Source organism: Argiope bruennichi, chromosome 6 (assembly GCF_947563725.1).
Source record: "Argiope bruennichi chromosome 6, qqArgBrue1.1, whole genome shotgun sequence".
In the NCBI taxonomy this organism is placed as follows: Eukaryota; Metazoa; Arthropoda; class Arachnida; order Araneae; family Araneidae; genus Argiope; species Argiope bruennichi.
In genome coordinates, this window is record NC_079156.1 from 62,082,053 (window position 1) to 62,101,783 (window position 19,731).

At 30.5% G+C, this 19,731-nt stretch overlaps 1 protein-coding gene across 1 annotated transcript in view; it reads left to right on the plus strand.

Moving 5' to 3' along the window:
- Positions 1-643: 643 nt before the first annotated feature.
- Positions 644-19,731, plus strand: part of LOC129972262 (pancreatic triacylglycerol lipase-like) — a 28,732-nt gene continuing 9,644 nt past the window's right edge. The window contains exons 1-6 of the mRNA XM_056086329.1: positions 644-894; positions 3,837-4,120; positions 9,464-9,610; positions 11,644-11,752; positions 14,003-14,119; positions 17,585-17,701. Of these exons, the coding sequence (XP_055942304.1) occupies positions 753-894; positions 3,837-4,120; positions 9,464-9,610; positions 11,644-11,752; positions 14,003-14,119; positions 17,585-17,701 (916 nt within the window). The 5' untranslated portion in view covers positions 644-752. The remainder of the gene's footprint in view (positions 895-3,836; positions 4,121-9,463; positions 9,611-11,643; positions 11,753-14,002; positions 14,120-17,584; positions 17,702-19,731) is intronic.

Sequence of the window (19,731 nt, forward strand, 5' to 3'; positions counted from 1 at the left end):
ATTGGAAGTATTTATGTATCTACTATTTATTTCTATTTATATCCAATTTATCTATTGCACTATGATTAATGGACACTTTGTATTGCCGATTCTTGTACAGAAATTCCTGAAAGATTTTCTCTCTAAATAAAGAAATTTAACTAAATCGTTGAATTACTAACAAATCTGAACTTTTTTTTGTAATATCTTTTTTAATTATAAAATAAAACTCCGTTCGAGAATTCTTTATCGTAGTGTTTCAGAAGTTTATTTTATCTAATTTTATTTAACTTATTCAAAAAAAGACATATTTCATTTTTTAAATAGAATATCTTTGTTAAAATTTTTTAAAAAATGAATCTAGATTTCAATGACAAAAATGAATAAATAAAATAACTTAAGCGTACTATTGTGTTATAATTTTTTAAAATTCCTTTTTGCTAAGCGTGCGTGGACAGTCAACTTTATTGACCGTTGCTCTACATTTTGCATCATTCAGACATTCTATTTCATTTCAGAATGTTAATAGTTTCAAAACACGAACTGTTCTTTTAGAATCGAACCTGCCTCGTTTCGCTTCGATAAGTTCATCTTTTGCTCGCATTTCGACCGAGTGACCTAATAAAGACGCAGCCTCTTTCTTCACTTTAACCTTGGCCGTGAACATCTGCAGACGATTATAATTTTCCGCTTTTAACAAAAGTTCGGCTGCATGCAAATCGCCAAATATTAAATGATTATTGTGTCTATTTTAAAAGTGTTTATAATCTCTAATGGTGATTATACAAACTAGAAATTTATATTATTATGTCTTCGTAATCAGTGCTTTATTTCAATGTTTTAATTGTTTGGTTCTTCGTTTTGTGGAAAATGGGAAAGCTTCGACTTTTAACTACACAAGAAAAGGACTTACAAGTAAGTAAATTAATGATATTCTTAATAAATACTTCGCTAATTTATTTTGCGGATGCTATGAAAAATGCCTTTTGGAGGGAAATTTTTATTAGGATTTTGTTGAAAATTAACAATCTAAAACAAAACAATAATTTTTTTTATATTTCATTATTATTTTTTATGGATTTTATACAGTGCAAATAGTTTCACAGATATTGATGCTTCTGGAACTTTTCAGTTTAGAAGTTTTTCGTTAATTTTTCTTTATTTTTACTTTAATTACTTTACTTTTAATATTCTTTAGTTTGTTTTAATTTTAAATTAAACCATTTGTTATGTTTAAGAATAAAAACATATTTGCACTTCTCGGTAATGTGTTATGTATATTAAAGGATTTATCAAGTAAAAGTAAGGTGTACTCTCAATTGTTTGAGCCACCGTATATTACTCCTTTTTGCTAATATTTATTAATTGCCTCAGATTGGGAATTTAAAAATAATATCTGATAAATGATCTGAATCTGATGAGAACTAAGTATTTAACTATTTTAAATTAAGAAATTATTGTTTGAAATACTTAATTGTCTAAATAATCTTTAAAAATGGCAAAAATTATTTTAAATTACTTTTAAAATTAACTTTTCACACAGATTTAAAAATCTACTATATTAATTATTATAATCAGGGTGAATACAAAGGGGGAGGGGTCATGCATGATCTAAAATCTGAACTTTGATATAAATCGCTTAAGTAAAATTAAATGGTTTATTTTTATAATTGATCTATTTGTGGCCTTTCGTATATTATCATTTAAAAAAAAAATCAAAACATTTCATTGATGAATAGTCAATTCGTCATCGGGAATTCTCGTGTTAAGTCACTTTTATCAATTGGCATGATACATTTTATACAGTTGAGTCAAGACGGCATGCACATAAAGGAGTACTATATGCATGTTATAGTATTAAAGAAGTTCTAATGTACTCTTTGTATTATATTCTGAATATTATATGGTCGAAGTTTGGGTAAATTTCATGCCGACGATTGGCAATCATGGAAGCATTAAGTAACAATTTGCATTAATATTGTTTTTTATTTCCTACGAAAAGAGTGAAATAAAAATTGAAAATATATGCTCTAATTTTGCATTTGAAATTAATTCATACGGTTTATAATGACATAGATTATTCCCAAACGTCTTGTTTTCGACCGATTCAGTGCTTTTTACTGAGCTTCAAACCTCTCTAGAAAATTTCCTGTACCTAGGATTATATTGTGGAATATGATCTCATTTCCCTTTAAAATGCATGCCTACGTCTTTGGTTACAACCATAACAAATTAGGATATCGTTTAGAAAAAATTATTTTCAATCGGTGGGGGATATCACCGTTTTATTTTTATATATTTTTCCTGTAGTTTCAAATATGCCGAAATAAAATCAATATATGCAAGTATTGATTAACATTATATGAAAACTAATTAATTTATTAGTCAGACGATTTTCAATAAAATAAAATTTCTCAAATAATTTTTTTAATAAGTTCTCGTAGCAGTATTCATCCTAATTAGTTTTGATAATTGAAATTGGACAATTAATTAAAAGTATGCAACTACTGTCAACTACTGTTTTTCTTTAATTATGTTGCTTCTTTGCGTATAAATGCTGAAAAGATTAAATATTTTAATATAATTTTTTTAACATTTTTATGGTTTTTGTTCTAAAATTATCCGCGTTTTTCCTTAGTATGTAATAAGACTGGTAAGCTAAAACGGATTGTAATTTTACAAAACGAAGAGATTAGATAACATTTCCAATAAACACGCTTTCTTCCACCTAATATCTCTAAAAAATTGAAAATGTATAAATAAACGCGTTCCAAAAATTTACATATTGATCATTCAATATATTTTTTTCGTTATTGATATAATTTGCATAAACGGTACTTTTCTCTTAGTGTGGCAATAGTTTCAAGCTTATATATTTTATGGTAAGAAATTTCAATTTGCTATAGATTGCTAAAGTTTGATTTGCGCATAGAATTTGGCGAAAAACCACACATTTCACGGCGTGTGTTTTAACATTACAACACACTTCCTTCTTTGAACTCATTCGATTCTTTTGCAGTTTAGAATAAAATTAAGTTTCTTCACTGTTCAATGTTTTTTTTTTTGTTCTTTTTTTGAGGAAATATTTAGATACGAATCACATACTGATTTCATATGAATATTTTCTAATCTTAGCTCATCTCACATTCCTCAACGCTGTCGCACAAAATTTTGAAGTACCAGTAGGTTATCATCCTATGATAACAACGTAAGTACCGCAAAAATTTACGAGATGGCGCCACATGACATTGTCAGAATGAGATCAGATAGAAAAAGACTCTAATAGTTAGTTATAAAAAAATGTGTGTGTTTTTTGTCTGTGTGTGTGCAAAATCGCGTTTTTTTTTTTTTCTTCAGGAAACACACCTATATAGATAAACTTATAAAGCAAAACTTTATCTAAATATAAAATTTGATCCAAATCGTTAGAGCTGTTTCCAAGGCACACCAAATTTTTAAACAAACTTATATATACACAAGAATTGCTCATTTAAAGTCTTAAGATATAAGTGGATTTATTGAAAAAAATAAAAACAGATAAATCACAAAGAATATAATTACACCTACAATTGACAAAAAACAAATAAAAAGAAAAATTGCACAATATTTTGAGTACAAAAACATTGAAAAAAATGAAAATAGTAGTAAACAATGATAAAGCAGAATTCCTTATTATAAGAGTGGCGATGAAAAAAATATGAGGTTAAGGATCTGATATGATTAAAATACAAGATAAATTAGAAATATTGCTCAAATATTAGTATGATTATTCTAACTTTAATCATTATTATTAAATATTAATATGATTATTATAAGAGTAACACGCCATTGGAGATTCTAAATTTAATTTATCTCAGTCAGCCTGGACGACAGCGATAAATGCATGCCAGACATCGGTTGCTTCAGCGCAGGACCACCCTTCTTCCACCCCGTCCACAGGCCAATCAGCCTCCTGCCACAAGACAGAGACGATGTGGCAACGGCCTTCCTGCTTTATACTAGGAAAAACACCCACTTCTTTCAGTTCCTGAGAGCCGGAGATGTTCCTAGTATTCTGAATTCGAATTTTCTGCTGGAAACAGAAACTAAAATTATCATCCCTGGATGGATAGATAACATGAAAGTTTCGAATTGGATGCAGGTATGTATAACTGTTCTTGAAAGAATATAGACATTAGAATAAGTTATGTCCCCGAAATTTTGATTTAATTGTTAATTTGATTACTTGGATATTATCTGTAAATAGAACATGCATGTTGTGACATGAATTATGGGAGGGAAAAAAATCGTTCAAAACTCTTTTCAGAGAAAAATATTAAACCTACAAATACCAGATTTGGTATTTTCTATAGTTACTCCTTGGATAGTAAGTGCTCCTAAAGAAAGAAATTTAAAAAAATTATTAGATTTTTTAAAATTAAATTTGTATCGAAATTTTAGCATTTTTTCTAAATAACTTTGGAGTATATTACTGCACAATTTTTAACCTATTATGAAAGTTAACAAATAAGATTTTCAGTAATATCAAATTTCGGTTGAACCTTTTCTTTAATTTTAATAAATTTTTCAAAATATTTAAAGTATAATTTATAATACTTTTCATCATTTCGGTTAATAGATTTATATTCATTTACATTGTGACGATATTAAAAAATAGTATATTTATGAACGTTATAGAGCTATATATAATTATTGTATTCTTTCAAAAGACTGAATTGAATATCTAGAATATTTTTGTTTTTATTTAACATTTTAAAATTGGCAACATTAATATTTTTGTCGTAGAATTCTTTCGAACGACCAAATACGGTGATGTATTAACTCTTAATTGCGTCTAATGTATACATGTAAATATCCGCTATAACATTATAAACCTACTTTCTAAATATAAAATAAATAAATGTTCATAAAGTTCCGCCCGTCCATCCTTTCAAAATATGCGAGCTGCTACATCAAGTTCACAACAATAATAAAGAGAAATTAAAAAAAAAAAAAAAATTAAGTGGAATTAGAAGAATCATAAACATTAGCAAGCTACAGAAATGCCTTTAAATTTTTCCAAAAGATAAATCTCTAAATTTGTGTTACATTTCATTCACTAGTAAATACTAAGAATTAGTTAAATGTTAAGGATATTGTTAAAGTTTTATAGCTTAGCGATGAGATAGCATTGTTGTCTTAAAATCAACCCATGCATTAATAACGAATGTATTTGATCTTATAATATAAATATCACAAGTAAGAAAAAAACCTTAAAACTTTTATTAAAATTTAAATAAATCTATTCTTATATAAAGCTCAATGTGTGTGTGTGTGCGTGCGTGCGTGCGTGCGTGCTTGTGTGTGTGTGTGTGTTGGCGCTCTACAGGCGAGACCGTTCGACCTACAGCTACCAAATTTGGCACATGCATGCCTTGGAGGTCGGGAATGTGCCCCTGGGGTCCCTTTTTTGAATTTTTAATTAGAATTTTAATTATTAATTAAAAACTAACTTCCCCGACAAAAAACTCTTTTCATTTCCCCACCGCCAAATGAGTAAGGCTTCAGTTTTTTTCCCACGCTAAAGAGGATAGGCTTAAGAAAATATCGGCAGATTATTTCAAAGGATTCTGTTTATTTACTTAATGTTTGATGCATTTAAAATTAAGCATTATTAATTAGTCTATCTCTCAGATCCATTCTGAAGCACCTTTGAATAAAAATAAAACATAATAAAGGAAATTAAAAATGTCTAATCTGCATAGCGTTACCCCAAATGGAGTAGAAAATTCACTCATTTGCATTACCATAATTGGCGTTAAAAATTCACGCATGCGCATTGTGTTCTGATTGTTGACAACTATTTTCAACGGATATGGAATGGATTTAAATTTGAAGGTTTAATATGTTTCCGACAGATTATTTCAAACGATTCTGTTTATTTTTTTAGTGTTTGATGCATTTAAAACTAAACATTGTTAATTAATCGATCTGTTCATGATGAATCTGAGAAAATTTTGTTGAAAACTTCTTGAGATATTATATAAATTAAGAAAAATATTCTTTAGTGCCCATAAGGTTTAAACACTCAGCGACTCTGTTTTCAGTACTCATATTTAAAAAAAAATGCTTCGTAAAAAAAAAAAAAAAAAAAAAAATTATTATTATTGCAGTTTAATCATTTCCACTTTAATTTAAAGCATAAATTCTACGGGATCTAACAGAAAATTAGAGATATACATATTACTTTATGGCTGAAGGCCTTTATAATATTATAAGTAAATTATATGACTATTAAAATTTGAAGTTTTAAAATATTTTAATGAAGAAGCAAATAAAATGGGAGTTCCATAAAATATTTAATTATTAAAATTTTAACGTGCATTAAGATTGGCTAACCGGCTGGTAACCCAAAGGCGGCTAGTACTAAATAAAGCATTATTTAAATTTAAGTAAATACTAAGGATTAGTTAAACATTAACGATATTATTAACTCTTTAATATCCAAGCACTTTTCAAGTGGCACTCCCTTTAACATCCAGACTTTCTCAGCGTGTCTCTGAAAGACATGGACTCCTCCTAGCTGAGGGGCAGTTACCCCCGCACTCTGAAGTAATAAAACTGTCGACGCTCTACCATGAATAATTGCCTTGCGGTTTTCGACAACGAGATTCATTTTCCATCGGCTTAAGAGTTTTATTCTAATGTATTTATATTTTTTGGTGTGAATTGTTTCGCTCATCATCTTTGTGGGGTATTTTTTTTTTTTACAAAAAATTTGAAATTTATTCTATAATTTAGAAAATAGTTGTTTTTTTTTCGTAAGTTTTATGTGAGGCTTCCAAACCATTTAAATAAAAACTGGCTTTACTAGAAATTTCAAAAACATCTTTATGTTTCATTTAATTCTCAATAGGCTTTTACATTTTTTTTTGTTACCAAAATTAAATAATATGTCATATATTACCATGTAAAAATTTTTTACATAGTAATGTAAAAAATACATTATACATATATCAATGCAATTACTACATTTTTTTTACATAGTATAGATGTCAATGCTTTTCAGTGATAAACAAGATAATGTTTTGAATCTTCAGTCAATACCGAAATAAAAACAATCGTTGGATTAAAAAAAATGTTATTGCTCTTTTTGAAAGATGTTTCGAAAATAATATGTTCTTTCAACACTCAGCTAAGATTTTTTTTTATTGTCTTTAGCATTTCTTTTTTTAGTATAAACGATTATCTTTATTGAATTTTTAAATATAAAATATTATCTTGCATTTTCGATAGTGATACTAAGAGAAAAATTTTAGAACTTTAATTAAATTTTTAAAGAATTTTTCACATTTTTTTCCCCAAAACCTTACGCATTCTTGCTTTTACATTAAATAATCGAAAAGAATGTAGAGTAAATATAAATTCCAAAAATATCTTTATTTTGCCACTCATTTTTACTAATCTTTTAAAATATAACTATTAAAAATTTTTTTCTAACCAAGGGAATATATTACGTCAAACGTTATATATCTCATCTTTCGAATTGTTTCGATAGATGAGATAACATATTTTTAAAACTTCGTTTAATACTGAAATACAAAAATTTATGAAATAAAATTCGGGGGAAAAATTACTCAGCGAAATATATTTCAAAAATACATTCCTTCAGTTTTCAGCCTGAACATTTTACTAAAACATTACATTCTTCATAAACTAAATATGAAGATTTAACACATTTAAAATTACATTAATCATAAATATTACTTTTTTAGTATGAACTGTCATGTTGAATTTTTCAAGCTGAATTTCTGATTTTAAAATGTTATGTGAAGTTTTCTATAGTATTGTTAAGACAAGATAAATTTTTGAACGAAAGCTTCATATTAAATTTCCACAAATTTACACACGAGGGAATCATTTGCAAATTTTTGATAAAATGTACATTATATAACATTTTTTGACTCCTCATCTCTATCTCTCGTTCATCTGACCCTCGTTAGTTTCATCTCCTGCTTCTTTGCTTAGAATAAACGAGAGATCAGCTAAAGTATCATTTTTTGGCCAACCATCATCTTCGCTGATAGATCACTGTCACTTTCATCAGAATCAAGTAAAATTGCTTTAAATTCTTCTTCAGTGTGTTCACGATTTCTTTTACTCATAATGAAGAAATAATAAGCGTTTCAATAGAAAAATTACTCTGATAATCCAAACACCCTTCACAGTACATAAAATAAAGAATAGAAATTCACAGCTGAAGAGAAATTTTCAGAATGGCATTCTGAAAAGGAACTTAGTATTTATATAACTTATCTCACTCTTTGAAGAGAGCAATAAAGAATACTCCCAATGTTTTGTTTTTTTTGTCTTTAATTCTATTTTAAAAGCGGCAGTTTGTACACGGCCTCAGAATTTCCGACAGTCCTTTGATGAAAGAATAAGATGCTTGGAGTGCAAAACGACTTCCTTCCATAGTAACAAGTGTCGCTACCCATTTTGTGAGAAAACTACGATGTGAATAGGCCGCATTGACAATGCAATGGTTTGTCTTTATATCATTACAATAGTCTTACTACTGAAAAGGGCTTCTGATGCTTGTCCGAAAAATAAACAACGTGTCGGTATCCTTATATATCATTCATCGTTACCAGAGAACTTCAGTGGAAAATTTCTTTTATAAATGGCCATAAAATCTTTCCAATTTTGAGCTAACAATACGTGAAAATAGAAACTAAAACCCTTTCAAAATACAAAATATACGACAACAACCTATTTAGTGAATTCCTCCTCAACCCCTACCGCCCTAAGGCACAGGGGAAACTACTGTGAAAAAGCTGCGATTGTCGAAGATAACGAGGACCTCCTGGAGTGTTCAGTAGAGTAGGCGCTTTTAATACCCATCTCCCCTAAAACGGCTAGCAGCCGCCCCAAACCGACCCACGTGGATGTTATAGGGTAAATTCTCAAACCGTCCCGCTGGAATCGAGAGGGTTAAAGTTTTATAGCTTAGCGATGTGATAGCCTTGTTGTCTTAAAATCAACCTATGTATTAATAACAAATGTATTTGATCTTATAATATGAATATCACAAATAAGAAAACAAACTTTAAAACTTTTATTAAAATTTAAAAAAACAACAGGATACTTACAACTTACAGTTGTCCCTCGGTGCTATCACCAAGATAATATTATGTATGAAGATACCTGCCGATCTTGGCCTAACCTGAAAACCGTCAAGTAAATTCAAGTAAATCCACTACAAGACGCAAGCACTAAAAATATATTAAAATATGATTAAAATTCATATCTAAGAATATTTCATCTGTATCTAACGCTCTTAAGATTTTATTTTGACAGCTAAATTTATTAAAATATTATTTTCTCCTTTTAAAAATTGTTTCTCCTTTTTATTACATAAATAATAACGTAATTTTAAGAAAATTTTATTTTCTTTATGCCGTATATGAAAATATTCTGTACTTATTAATTGGATATATTTCAGGATATGAAGGACGCATTTTTAAATTATCGTGACTGCAATGTAATCATTGTGGATTGGACAAAAACGAATGGAATACCCTTCGCCATGGCCGTTGCCAACTCGAGGGTCGTCGGAGCTGAAGTGGCGCTCTTAGTAAATTTTCTGGAGGTAAACAGATTATTATCCCTTTAACTACTCTCTTTTTTACATTATCTAATTAAATAATATTTTCCATTTGGCGAATGTGCTGTCTTATTTATTATATTAAGTATTCTTAGAATATTTAAAGTGTGCATGTGCCATTTTTTATTGAATTACAGCATATTTTAATGATTTAATTTTAGTTTATAAGTTTAAGAAACGATAATTCGGTGCCCATATGATGGTACTATTATTAATGGGCACTAGTATTAAGAGATTAATATAATTTAGATAAATGCTATATTTTCAATACATTCTTTGTTGAGACAACTGCAATTTATTTAGATATAAGACATGTTTTCTATGAATCTAATATATAAAAATCTCATGTCACGGTGTTTGTGTTCGTACTCCTCCGAAACGGCTCGACCGATTTTCATTAAATTTTTTGTGTGTATTTTTTAAGTATGACAATAGATCGTAAAGTATATTTCATAACGCTAGGTAATTAGGGTGTTCCTATCCACATTCACCGTACTCTGATGAGATCAGCGCTTGCTTGAAATCATCGCCACTGTGGCGTAATGTTGAAACAGTCCAGCTAAAAATAAACACGCGCTTCCAAATACTACAAGATCATCTACTGACACATTCTCAGACCAATTTTTAGATATCGGCGATGGAAAAGTTGCTGTCTAATAAAATACTGGTTGCATAAAATTGCCCACTAATTTCTACACTATCGTTGATTCGCAAAATGCTCTCATTGACCGCATATTTCCCGATGTACGCACATAATACATAATTTATGCGTGGCTGGCAGAAAGAGCCATTTTGGCAGCAAAAAATGTGGACGTCGACGATTTAAACTTCAAGCTACAGCAGTCGTTGCCAGGCGACTTGGTATCATACAAATTGATCGATGCAGTTTGCGATGCTATCGAAGCTGTAACTTATCCAACAGAGTTTTTGAACTCACTGGATTTGACAGGCATGTCACCATACCTTCTACGACTGAAAGTTGGATCTCCGGTTATTTTACTTCGGAATTTGAACCCACCATGGCTGTGCAATGACACGCGATTGGTCATTAAAAAATTGATGAAAAAAGTTATCGAAACCGCCATTTTGAATGGTAAATTCCAAGCCGAAAATGTTTTGCTGCCATGAATTCCAATGATTTTCACAGACGTGCCAATCGAATTCAAACGCGTTCAATTTCCTATTAGATTCGCATTCGCAGTGACAATCAATAAGTTGCAAGACCAAACGGTGTCTGTTTGCGTCTTAGATTTGGATACACCATGTTTTTCACACGTGGCATGTTCTCGCGTGGGCAAACTATCGAGCTTATTTGTGTTGACTAAAGACGGATTGATAAAAAATATCGTACACTCAATTGCTCTTCGAAATGAATATTGATTTTCTTTATTTCATTTTTATACTTTAGGACAAAAAATATATTACTTTTTTTACTTTACGTTTAACTTTTAAGAGATCAAACAATGTATATGTTCGTTATGTTAATGTAACAGATTGTATTGAGAAAATGAATGGTTGGTGGGGTTTTTTTTTGTTTTGATCGGCGATCACCGTCTACAGTGCTCCATTCCTCTTTCTGTCATAGATCCCATCCCCACACACTTACAATGCATTCGTTTACAACCAAAATATTCAATAGAAATAATTTATAAGGCAGAACAACGTTTGCCAGGTCAGCTAGTTAAATTATAAGAATCAAATTATTTAGAAATTAATTATACAAAGTTATATCGAATGTAGACATCTCATAGTACGCATTTTATACAAGTTTCTTTGACCTTAACCTATCTCATATTTGCACTCAATTAAACTAAATTTTTATCTTCGGACCTGATTACTCCCCTTTATTTAGTTTTGCTTGGTACTTGCATTCTCTTTTATTCAATCTATTACAAATTGAAGAATTATTATATTTGTACAATAAATTCAACAATACTGTCCTAGACCTTATTAAATGAATCTATTCATCTGTTTGGATCTTACATATATCCAAAAAAGCATATTTTGATTGTTTTCAGGATTCATTTGGCGTAGATCCAGAGTCATTCCATATCATTGGCCACAGCTTAGGTACAGAAGTCGCTGGTTATGCCGGGGAAAGAATCAACAGACTTGGAAGAATAACAGGTTGAATTTTTCATTCTATAAATTGTACTTGGTTATGCAATTCATAACCAACTTTAAAACACAGATTTAAGATATAGTAATTAATACAAAATAATAGAAATCTGGTATCTTGGTGGTAAGATTTAAGCTTTAGGACTGTAGGATTTCTGGAACAAAATCTGATTACACTTAGAGAACCGTCGTGTAAGAGGGTCTTGTGCTTGCAAATCCTACAGGGCAACTTCTTTTTGATGATTTGGCGCGGAAATTTAAAGAGTAGATAGTGGCATAGATGTCGTCTTGATTCGAAATTACGAGCTCGTTCCAAAATGACCCACGTATCGCTCCAAAACTTTATGCAAATATTACTAAACTAATTTAATTTAAGAAAATTAGTGCTACAATTTTTCTTTTCCAAAATTAATCCATTAATTAGATTGCATTTTAAACAATAAAATGTGCCAAAAAGTTATTTTTTGTAAATTTTACGCAGCAATGCATACCCATTTAGCATATTTATAACTGCCACCGGGGCACACCTCAGAAATGAGGACGAGAAGCTTCCGGTATGGTGGTTGGTTCTCGCCACCTTGGTGGGTACAGAAATGATGTTTATAGGCTATCTCCTATCGATGACGAGACATACTTCCCACGGGAATGGTTGTGCCATGGCCAGTGATGGCTCTTAGGACTGAACCATAATTTTCGCCAGTGTTGCTGTTGCGGTGGTCTCGTCATTCAGAATTTTCCGCGTGCCTTCGGGCGAGTCGGAGTAGCCGGTTGTGGTTAGCATATTTATAATAGGGAACTCGATATGCACACAATATTAGTTAGCTCTCGAACATATAATTACGTATACGATTTATCAATCTGTTTAGTAAATAATTCCTAGTAAATTTTTTTTTTAATATGACAGAGTGAGACAAAGTAATTTTTAGTAGAATATAGCAATTATTCTCTTTGTCATGAATTTTTTTTTTGTTACGTATTTTTTTAGCTGTAAGTCTTATTTCCGTTTTCACTTCATAGTATTTACAATTCAAATACATATTTAGCGTTTTAGGAAACTATTTATGAAATTTAAGAAACATTTCGCAGATTCTAAATATGTATATTTTTATATGTCATATGCCACCGCGGCCCATGATGTTTTGAAACTGGTCCCAATTAGGAAGGCTCATGTACATAATAAACGGAAGAACATTTGAAACAACTTAAATAACGCTGTTTTAATGTCTGAAGGAATCATGGACATGAAATTATATCTAAATTACATCTAAACGATTTATATGAAATGAAATTTAACTAATATGCCTTGCGCGCCAGAAGCGACTACTATATATATATGCTTGTGTGCAAAATGTAAATGATTGGCTTTTAAAAAAATCACTCTAAAGTATACATTCCCACCCTCTAAAGTTTACTCATAACAAATTTGATAGCTTTAGACAAACAGACATGCTGCCCTGATTATTAATAAAAATTTGAAGAAGTAACGAGTAAACTAAAATAAAATCCATAATAACAGAAGCGGTCGAGTGAGAGATGAAAGGGATTAGACGATAAAAAATTTTTAATGCGACACCATTTTTCACACTTTTGCTTACGTTTAATATTGAACTGACTTATCAAAAGCTATTCAAAGCTCTTATCTGAAGTCCATCTCACAAGTAGCATTTTAGTATTTATATTCTTTTCCTTATTTTTCAACCCTTTTAGCTGACAGTGAAGTTCTTGACAATGGACTTTCAAACATCTATATCAAATTAATAATCTGATAAAAAAATAGTTTTATCGTTCTAGAAACACTGTCGGGAAATCGATGACACAAATTTAAAAAAAAAATCCAATGTTAAAAAGACAAACTGAATTTCTTTGATGATTTTTTTTTTTTTTTGTAATTTATAGTAAAATGAAAATATATTGAAATGTTTTTGTCTCCGATTATATAGTGAAAAATATAAGGAACTTATAATTTTAGTAAATGAATAAAATAAGCTAAAATAGGTTATTTGGAAAATAGTTTCGGTGTTTTTTTTATGATTCACTAATGATTTTTAGTCAATTCAAACTTCTGCCGAATCGGAAGCTCCAACTCTAACCTCTACTTATGTTTCTTGTCCCAAGTATCTCTACAGAGTGAAACATATATTCGCCTAACAATAGTGAGGATTATAGTCGATATGTGAGTTTTTTCATAGTAATAAAAATGCTTGATATTGCATAAAGAAATTCTGATTCAAAGTAATTTTATATTTTTGCTCTATTCAGCTTTGGATCCAGCTGGGCCATATTTCAGAAATGTGTCAACTGTGGTCAGACTCGATCCCTCTGATGCTTTATTTGTTGATGCAATTCATGGTCATTCCAGTGACATTGATACGGACAGTAAGTACAACAATTATTTTTTTCTCTCTTTGAGTAAATTGCATTTCTGCAGTCCACTCCAAATTAAATCAAATGCAACCCTGCAAGCAAATATTAGTCAGAAATCATCAGTTTATTATTTTTATTCAGTTTCTAACTCTCCATCCTCATTCAGACGAAGAGCAAGTTGGATAACAAAAAATATTGGATAAGACCGAGTTTTATAAATGCTCACTTCCATGCAAAAATATGATCTTCGCATTTTCTGGTCTTTTATTACTGGCTGATATTTTGTAAACAGTTGACATGTATTGTACGAAACATTTAAAAATATACTACGGAAAAGGAGGACCAAGGGAAAAAAATGTTGTTCACCTTTACAGATGAATTGTAAAATGTTTAACTTTACTACAGGGAAAATAAAATTATATGCACCGTACATTATAAATACATACAATTTTAAAATAAAGAAAAACATTAACATAAAAGACTAGAAAACCGGAGAGATATAAAGAATAATTTACATTCCTTTCAGGATCACTTTTGGATGATTTTGCTCCTCAAAGGAGTGATAGAAAATGAACGCATTTTCGGAATAATGATTACCTTAGGTGTTGCCCTTGACTTCCACTCCATTAGTGACCCCCCCCCCCCCCTTATTTTAGCAAAATAAACGTCTCCATGCGCATGAGCATAAACACAGAAGGTTTCCGTATTTCAGAACTGACAATGTTCTGAAATACGGAACTGTGAATAATATGACTTAAACTGTTAGTTTAAGTCATATTATTCACGATTTACCGCCTTATGAAAATTATTAGTTAGCATTGCTGGTCATTAAAAATTCACATACGGAAGTCAGTGCCGTCATATCAACGTTTGTCAGATGATGTTTGTGAATTTTGACTGTTACGTTTTTATTTTCAAGATATTCAGCGTACGACCTCTCTAACTAACAGAGAAGATATTTGGTTATTCCTTTTTATGCATTACTAACGCAAACAATACACTTTTGACAATCACTATATATTTATATCTTATTTTTATTAATCCTACCAAAGTCATTTAATGTTTATAATCGATGCAATATGACTGCCCTAACTTGACGAATTCACCATTTTGCTTCGAGTGCATTTTAATTTGTTTGGCGCTTATATATATTTATTACTTATTTTATGGAATTTTCTTGATTAACATGATTTACAAACTGTTTCATGCCATACTGTAAGACGCACAGATCTACAGACAACCTTCTTTAACAACTTCATGTTGGAAGATATGCCAGTTCAAAACAAAATAACTTATAAAGCACAAGAAAAAAATATAAAGCCACAAAAAGATAAGAGATTCGGGATAAAAAAAAAGAGAAGTTTCTATGATACTGAAATTCATGTTCTTCTACTCATGGGGTGGGCTCATTCTTAATAAGAAAGTATTGTTACGAAATTTCCGGGGTTCGTTTGGATAGTGGGAGTTATATGGTGTGGAGAACGCTCAATCAGCAGGCGGCAATAGAAAATAAAACAACGACGTTTATTTACACGAAGACACACAGGACAGCACAAAGACGACAACTATATACAGCACAGAAGACAATTATTTTCAGCCAAGACGTGCAGCATACAACCAGACTTTACTGCAGACAGTAGCGCACAGCTTAGTTCAGCACTAGCTTCACTCCGCCGCTGCTCCGCTTGTCTCTGGAAGGCCAGTTCTTTATCGTCGATTCCGACTACTGTCTGGTTCACCACTCTCGGCAGCGGCAGGACTGCTTCCTTTTATAGGTCTCAGGAGGCGGGGCTAGAAGTCTCTCAACCAATCCGGAACGTTCGAGGCCTTATCTCGGTTCCTACTGGACGGGTCGGGAAAATTCTCGATATTTCGGGTATAATCTATTTTGGCGCCAAATTCGTCACCAAGTCGCCAAATGATCGCCAAGTTTGTCGCCAAGCTCTGGGACCTCCTATGGAACAAACTATGCTCGGAAGCCACATCACAGATTCGTAACAGTATAATGCATTTCTTGCATGATGTCAGACCTATTTTGATCCTTCATCAGGAATCTAGGATAGAATGTCGTAAAAGCTACACATGATGGTTCAAGGGATACTCAGAGGGCAGGAAATTTATGCTCAATTTTTCGGTAGTAATAAACACCAGTTTTATATTATACTAATTTGTTATAAATTAAGAGAAATTTATACAGATGAGTTTGAGTCACACTGTCTCTTTCATTTCATTATTCAAGGAAATATATTTGACAACATGTAGTTAATTTTATATCTTCTAATATCTTATTTTATATCATCTTATTTTATATCTTCTTATCATATATTTTATATCTTCCAAGAATAAAAATGTATTCAGGATTATCATTTTTTGTCAAGTTCAAAATCATCTTGTCCCATTACCAGGACAATATGACATTTTTGCATTATCCTTTTAAAATAGCAGAACAGTATTGATTATATTTAAATATAAATTTATCCAATTACTTATAATGCAGGAGAAAACTCATTCTAATAATATTTTCGAAGAAAAACAATTTACTTCAAAAACTGAATTTATTAAATTTGATCAATTGTTAATGTAGCCACCTTATCCCGGTTTCTCATACGCATACTTTCAATAAAAATGTCTCCTCATTTCATTGTAGCGAATTGTGTTTTTAAAATTTGGATAGTATGAAGCTTTATCCTTATATAGTTTATACTCATATTTCAAGTATAGTTTACTTTTTAGTTTTTATCATGATGTTTATGTATCCATTATGAATTAGATTCTTAATATGTAAGAATATCTAGATATCTAATGTTAGATGTCTAGATATATTAGATGCCTATGTATCAAATTCAAATATATGAATTGAATTCAATTTTTGTAATTTATTTTTCTCTTAAATAAACTGGTGAAATTCAAAACATGGGCTTAAAAACGTATTTAATTTTAAAATTGCCCACACTCTCACACATGTAAATGTTAAAACTTTTTGTTAAGCATAAACGTTAAATTACCTGAAAGGCAACCAATAGGTACAAAAAAAAAAAAAAAAAAAAAAATCGCAGATTCTGAAAGCGTTGCCTCAGATTCAAAACACATATTGATAGAGTGAGCGGCAAATTTATGACTTTTCTGAAGGTGCTAAGATATTATTTACATTTCTGTTTCACAAAACTGGATGAACTTAAATCGGCAGAGATGCTTTAATGAAAAAGAAATTAATATTAAACCTAAATTCTTCATGGTATGCCAGACGTATAATCTTGCATACTATCTTACAATTCCACTTGTTTTGAACCACACAAACATGCTTCGGCCAAATGTTTCTTAGAAATTGCCTCAGATTCAAAACACATTTCTTTAAGATCTCTTTGTTTAAGATCCTAGATCTCAAACTGTCTAAAAGTGAAAATATTTTATAGCATTTATATTTGTTAAAATATAGACTGACAAATTATATGCATTCTTTTTTTTTTTTTTTTACAGAACCAAGTCGACTGGAACAAACAGGCCACATCGATTTTTACCCAAATGGAGGAGAACATCAACCAGGATGTCCAGATCCTGCAGTGAAGTCTTTCATCAAGAAAGGCGTACTAGAAGGTGACAATAATTAATAATCATTAATAACAAGTGCAAGGTAAAAAAATAATAATTTCTACGGAAAAAAACCTTTTACATAAAAAATCATAGGAATTAAATTTTGAAATGTTGTTTTTCTGAAAAAACAATCAATAAACAACAAACTTTTAAAGTTTTTTAAATAAATAGTTACTTAGAAGTGATTCCACTAAGAAAATAGGGAGATTACTTACGGATATTACTTAGAAGTGCGATACTAAACTGCAATAAAATGTTTTAAATATTCTCTAATAAAAGTAAAAAAATACTTTTAGTCGTCTGAAAATTGTGGTGCAAATGCAATCAAGAAACAACAATATGATGGTTCAATTACTAAGTGGAATTAGTATTTTACCGATTAGCTAAAATTCTTTGTCCCATTGCAGCACTTCATATATAATAATTTGATTTATTGTAGAGAAAGAAAGACAAGAAAAAAGTAACACCACAGAATATCGACCACAGATTTTATCTTCTAATGACTTGAAAAGAAATTTTCAAATTCCTTCGCTTGAATCACCAGGTGGGAAAAAACATTTTGTGATTTCTATTTAAACTATTGTTGAACGTTTAATAATATAGTGAACATCTATGCTATTAAACTAACAGTGAAAGTTGAACAAGATTTGCTTATAAATACAAAACTTTCTTGATGATAATCATTGATTTTTCATACAGTGCAGTAGAAACCAATAGTTTTTATCTTTATTTGGTTGATTGGTACAATCTGGAAAACATTTAAACGATTGCAATTATACTCCTATTCAACTCATTTATCATTTAATTGTTCAATTTACTTCCCTGTCCCACCTACCCTATTAGCACAAGTCATTGTAAGATATCTCTATGATGTTCGATAATCTGAATGCTGGCTAATATAGTGTAGATAAAATCGTAATGTCGCTCAAATATCAATCTGTGTGTATAATCATTTTTTTCATACAATCATATTTGTTTAATCATTCTGCGTAGATAGGGCAGTCACTCATGCATCATGACTAGTTTAACTATTAGTGAGAGAAAACAAGAGCCGTGATCATACAGTTAGTTATTCGAAAGAAACACGGGCATTATTTCAAATTATTTGAAATGTAGGTAGGTAGAATTTTTTAATTAGCTGAAAATTATAGAAGATATTGTATGATACGTTTGCGATATTGGTCGATGCTGTGCTTTGATTGCCCTATAATATCTTGATATTTTCACATCCTATTGAGTGATATTTTATGGTTTCTTGAGAATAAGAAATGAACTTCTGGTCCAAATGTAAAACTTGGAATAAAAAGAGGCAGAGATGTGCTGGATCTCAAATGGGTATCCTTAAAAGAATGTTGTAAACATTAAGGATTTTTAATTCCTTCACTCGGAATCTGAGAATCTGCTGAGACTTGCAGTTTTATAGAGCGCGCGTTGAATTAATTAAATAAGAAAATGAGAATTGAATCAAGAAATAGGAGAACATTTTAGAATAAAGTTAATATGGGCTAAATGAAGATGTCAATTTGGAGATTAAGATTTAAATTAAATTAACGGATGTCAAAACACACACATATAATTACAGTCAAACAAACCGTTACCACACAACTAAGCCTTATAAACATGGCTTATTGTGACTGGTTGTGATGCTCACTTTTCAGACGGCTTCCTCATTAGAGAACATAGAATAACCAAAGTTCAAAGAATCTTCAAATTGTTGGTAAAAGGCTAGAAAACTTTCCCCTCCTTTTTTTTTAATGTTTTTAAATTTTAAGGTTTTGTAATATTTTGTTAAAATTATCACTATACAAAATGAGTCTTCCTCTAATTTCATTGAGTTCGACACATTCTGTTAAGTAGTGTCTGAACTTAGTCTATTTTTTCACATATATATTTGTTGTCTTGCCTTCTTTCGGATCTGCAGAAGTCATCTATGCCCTGATATAATTTCTACTGACATCGAGGTTAAATAGTTTTTATAATTTTTGGTTCCGGTATGAATTTATATGTTATGAGTCCTTTGCACGGCATCATCT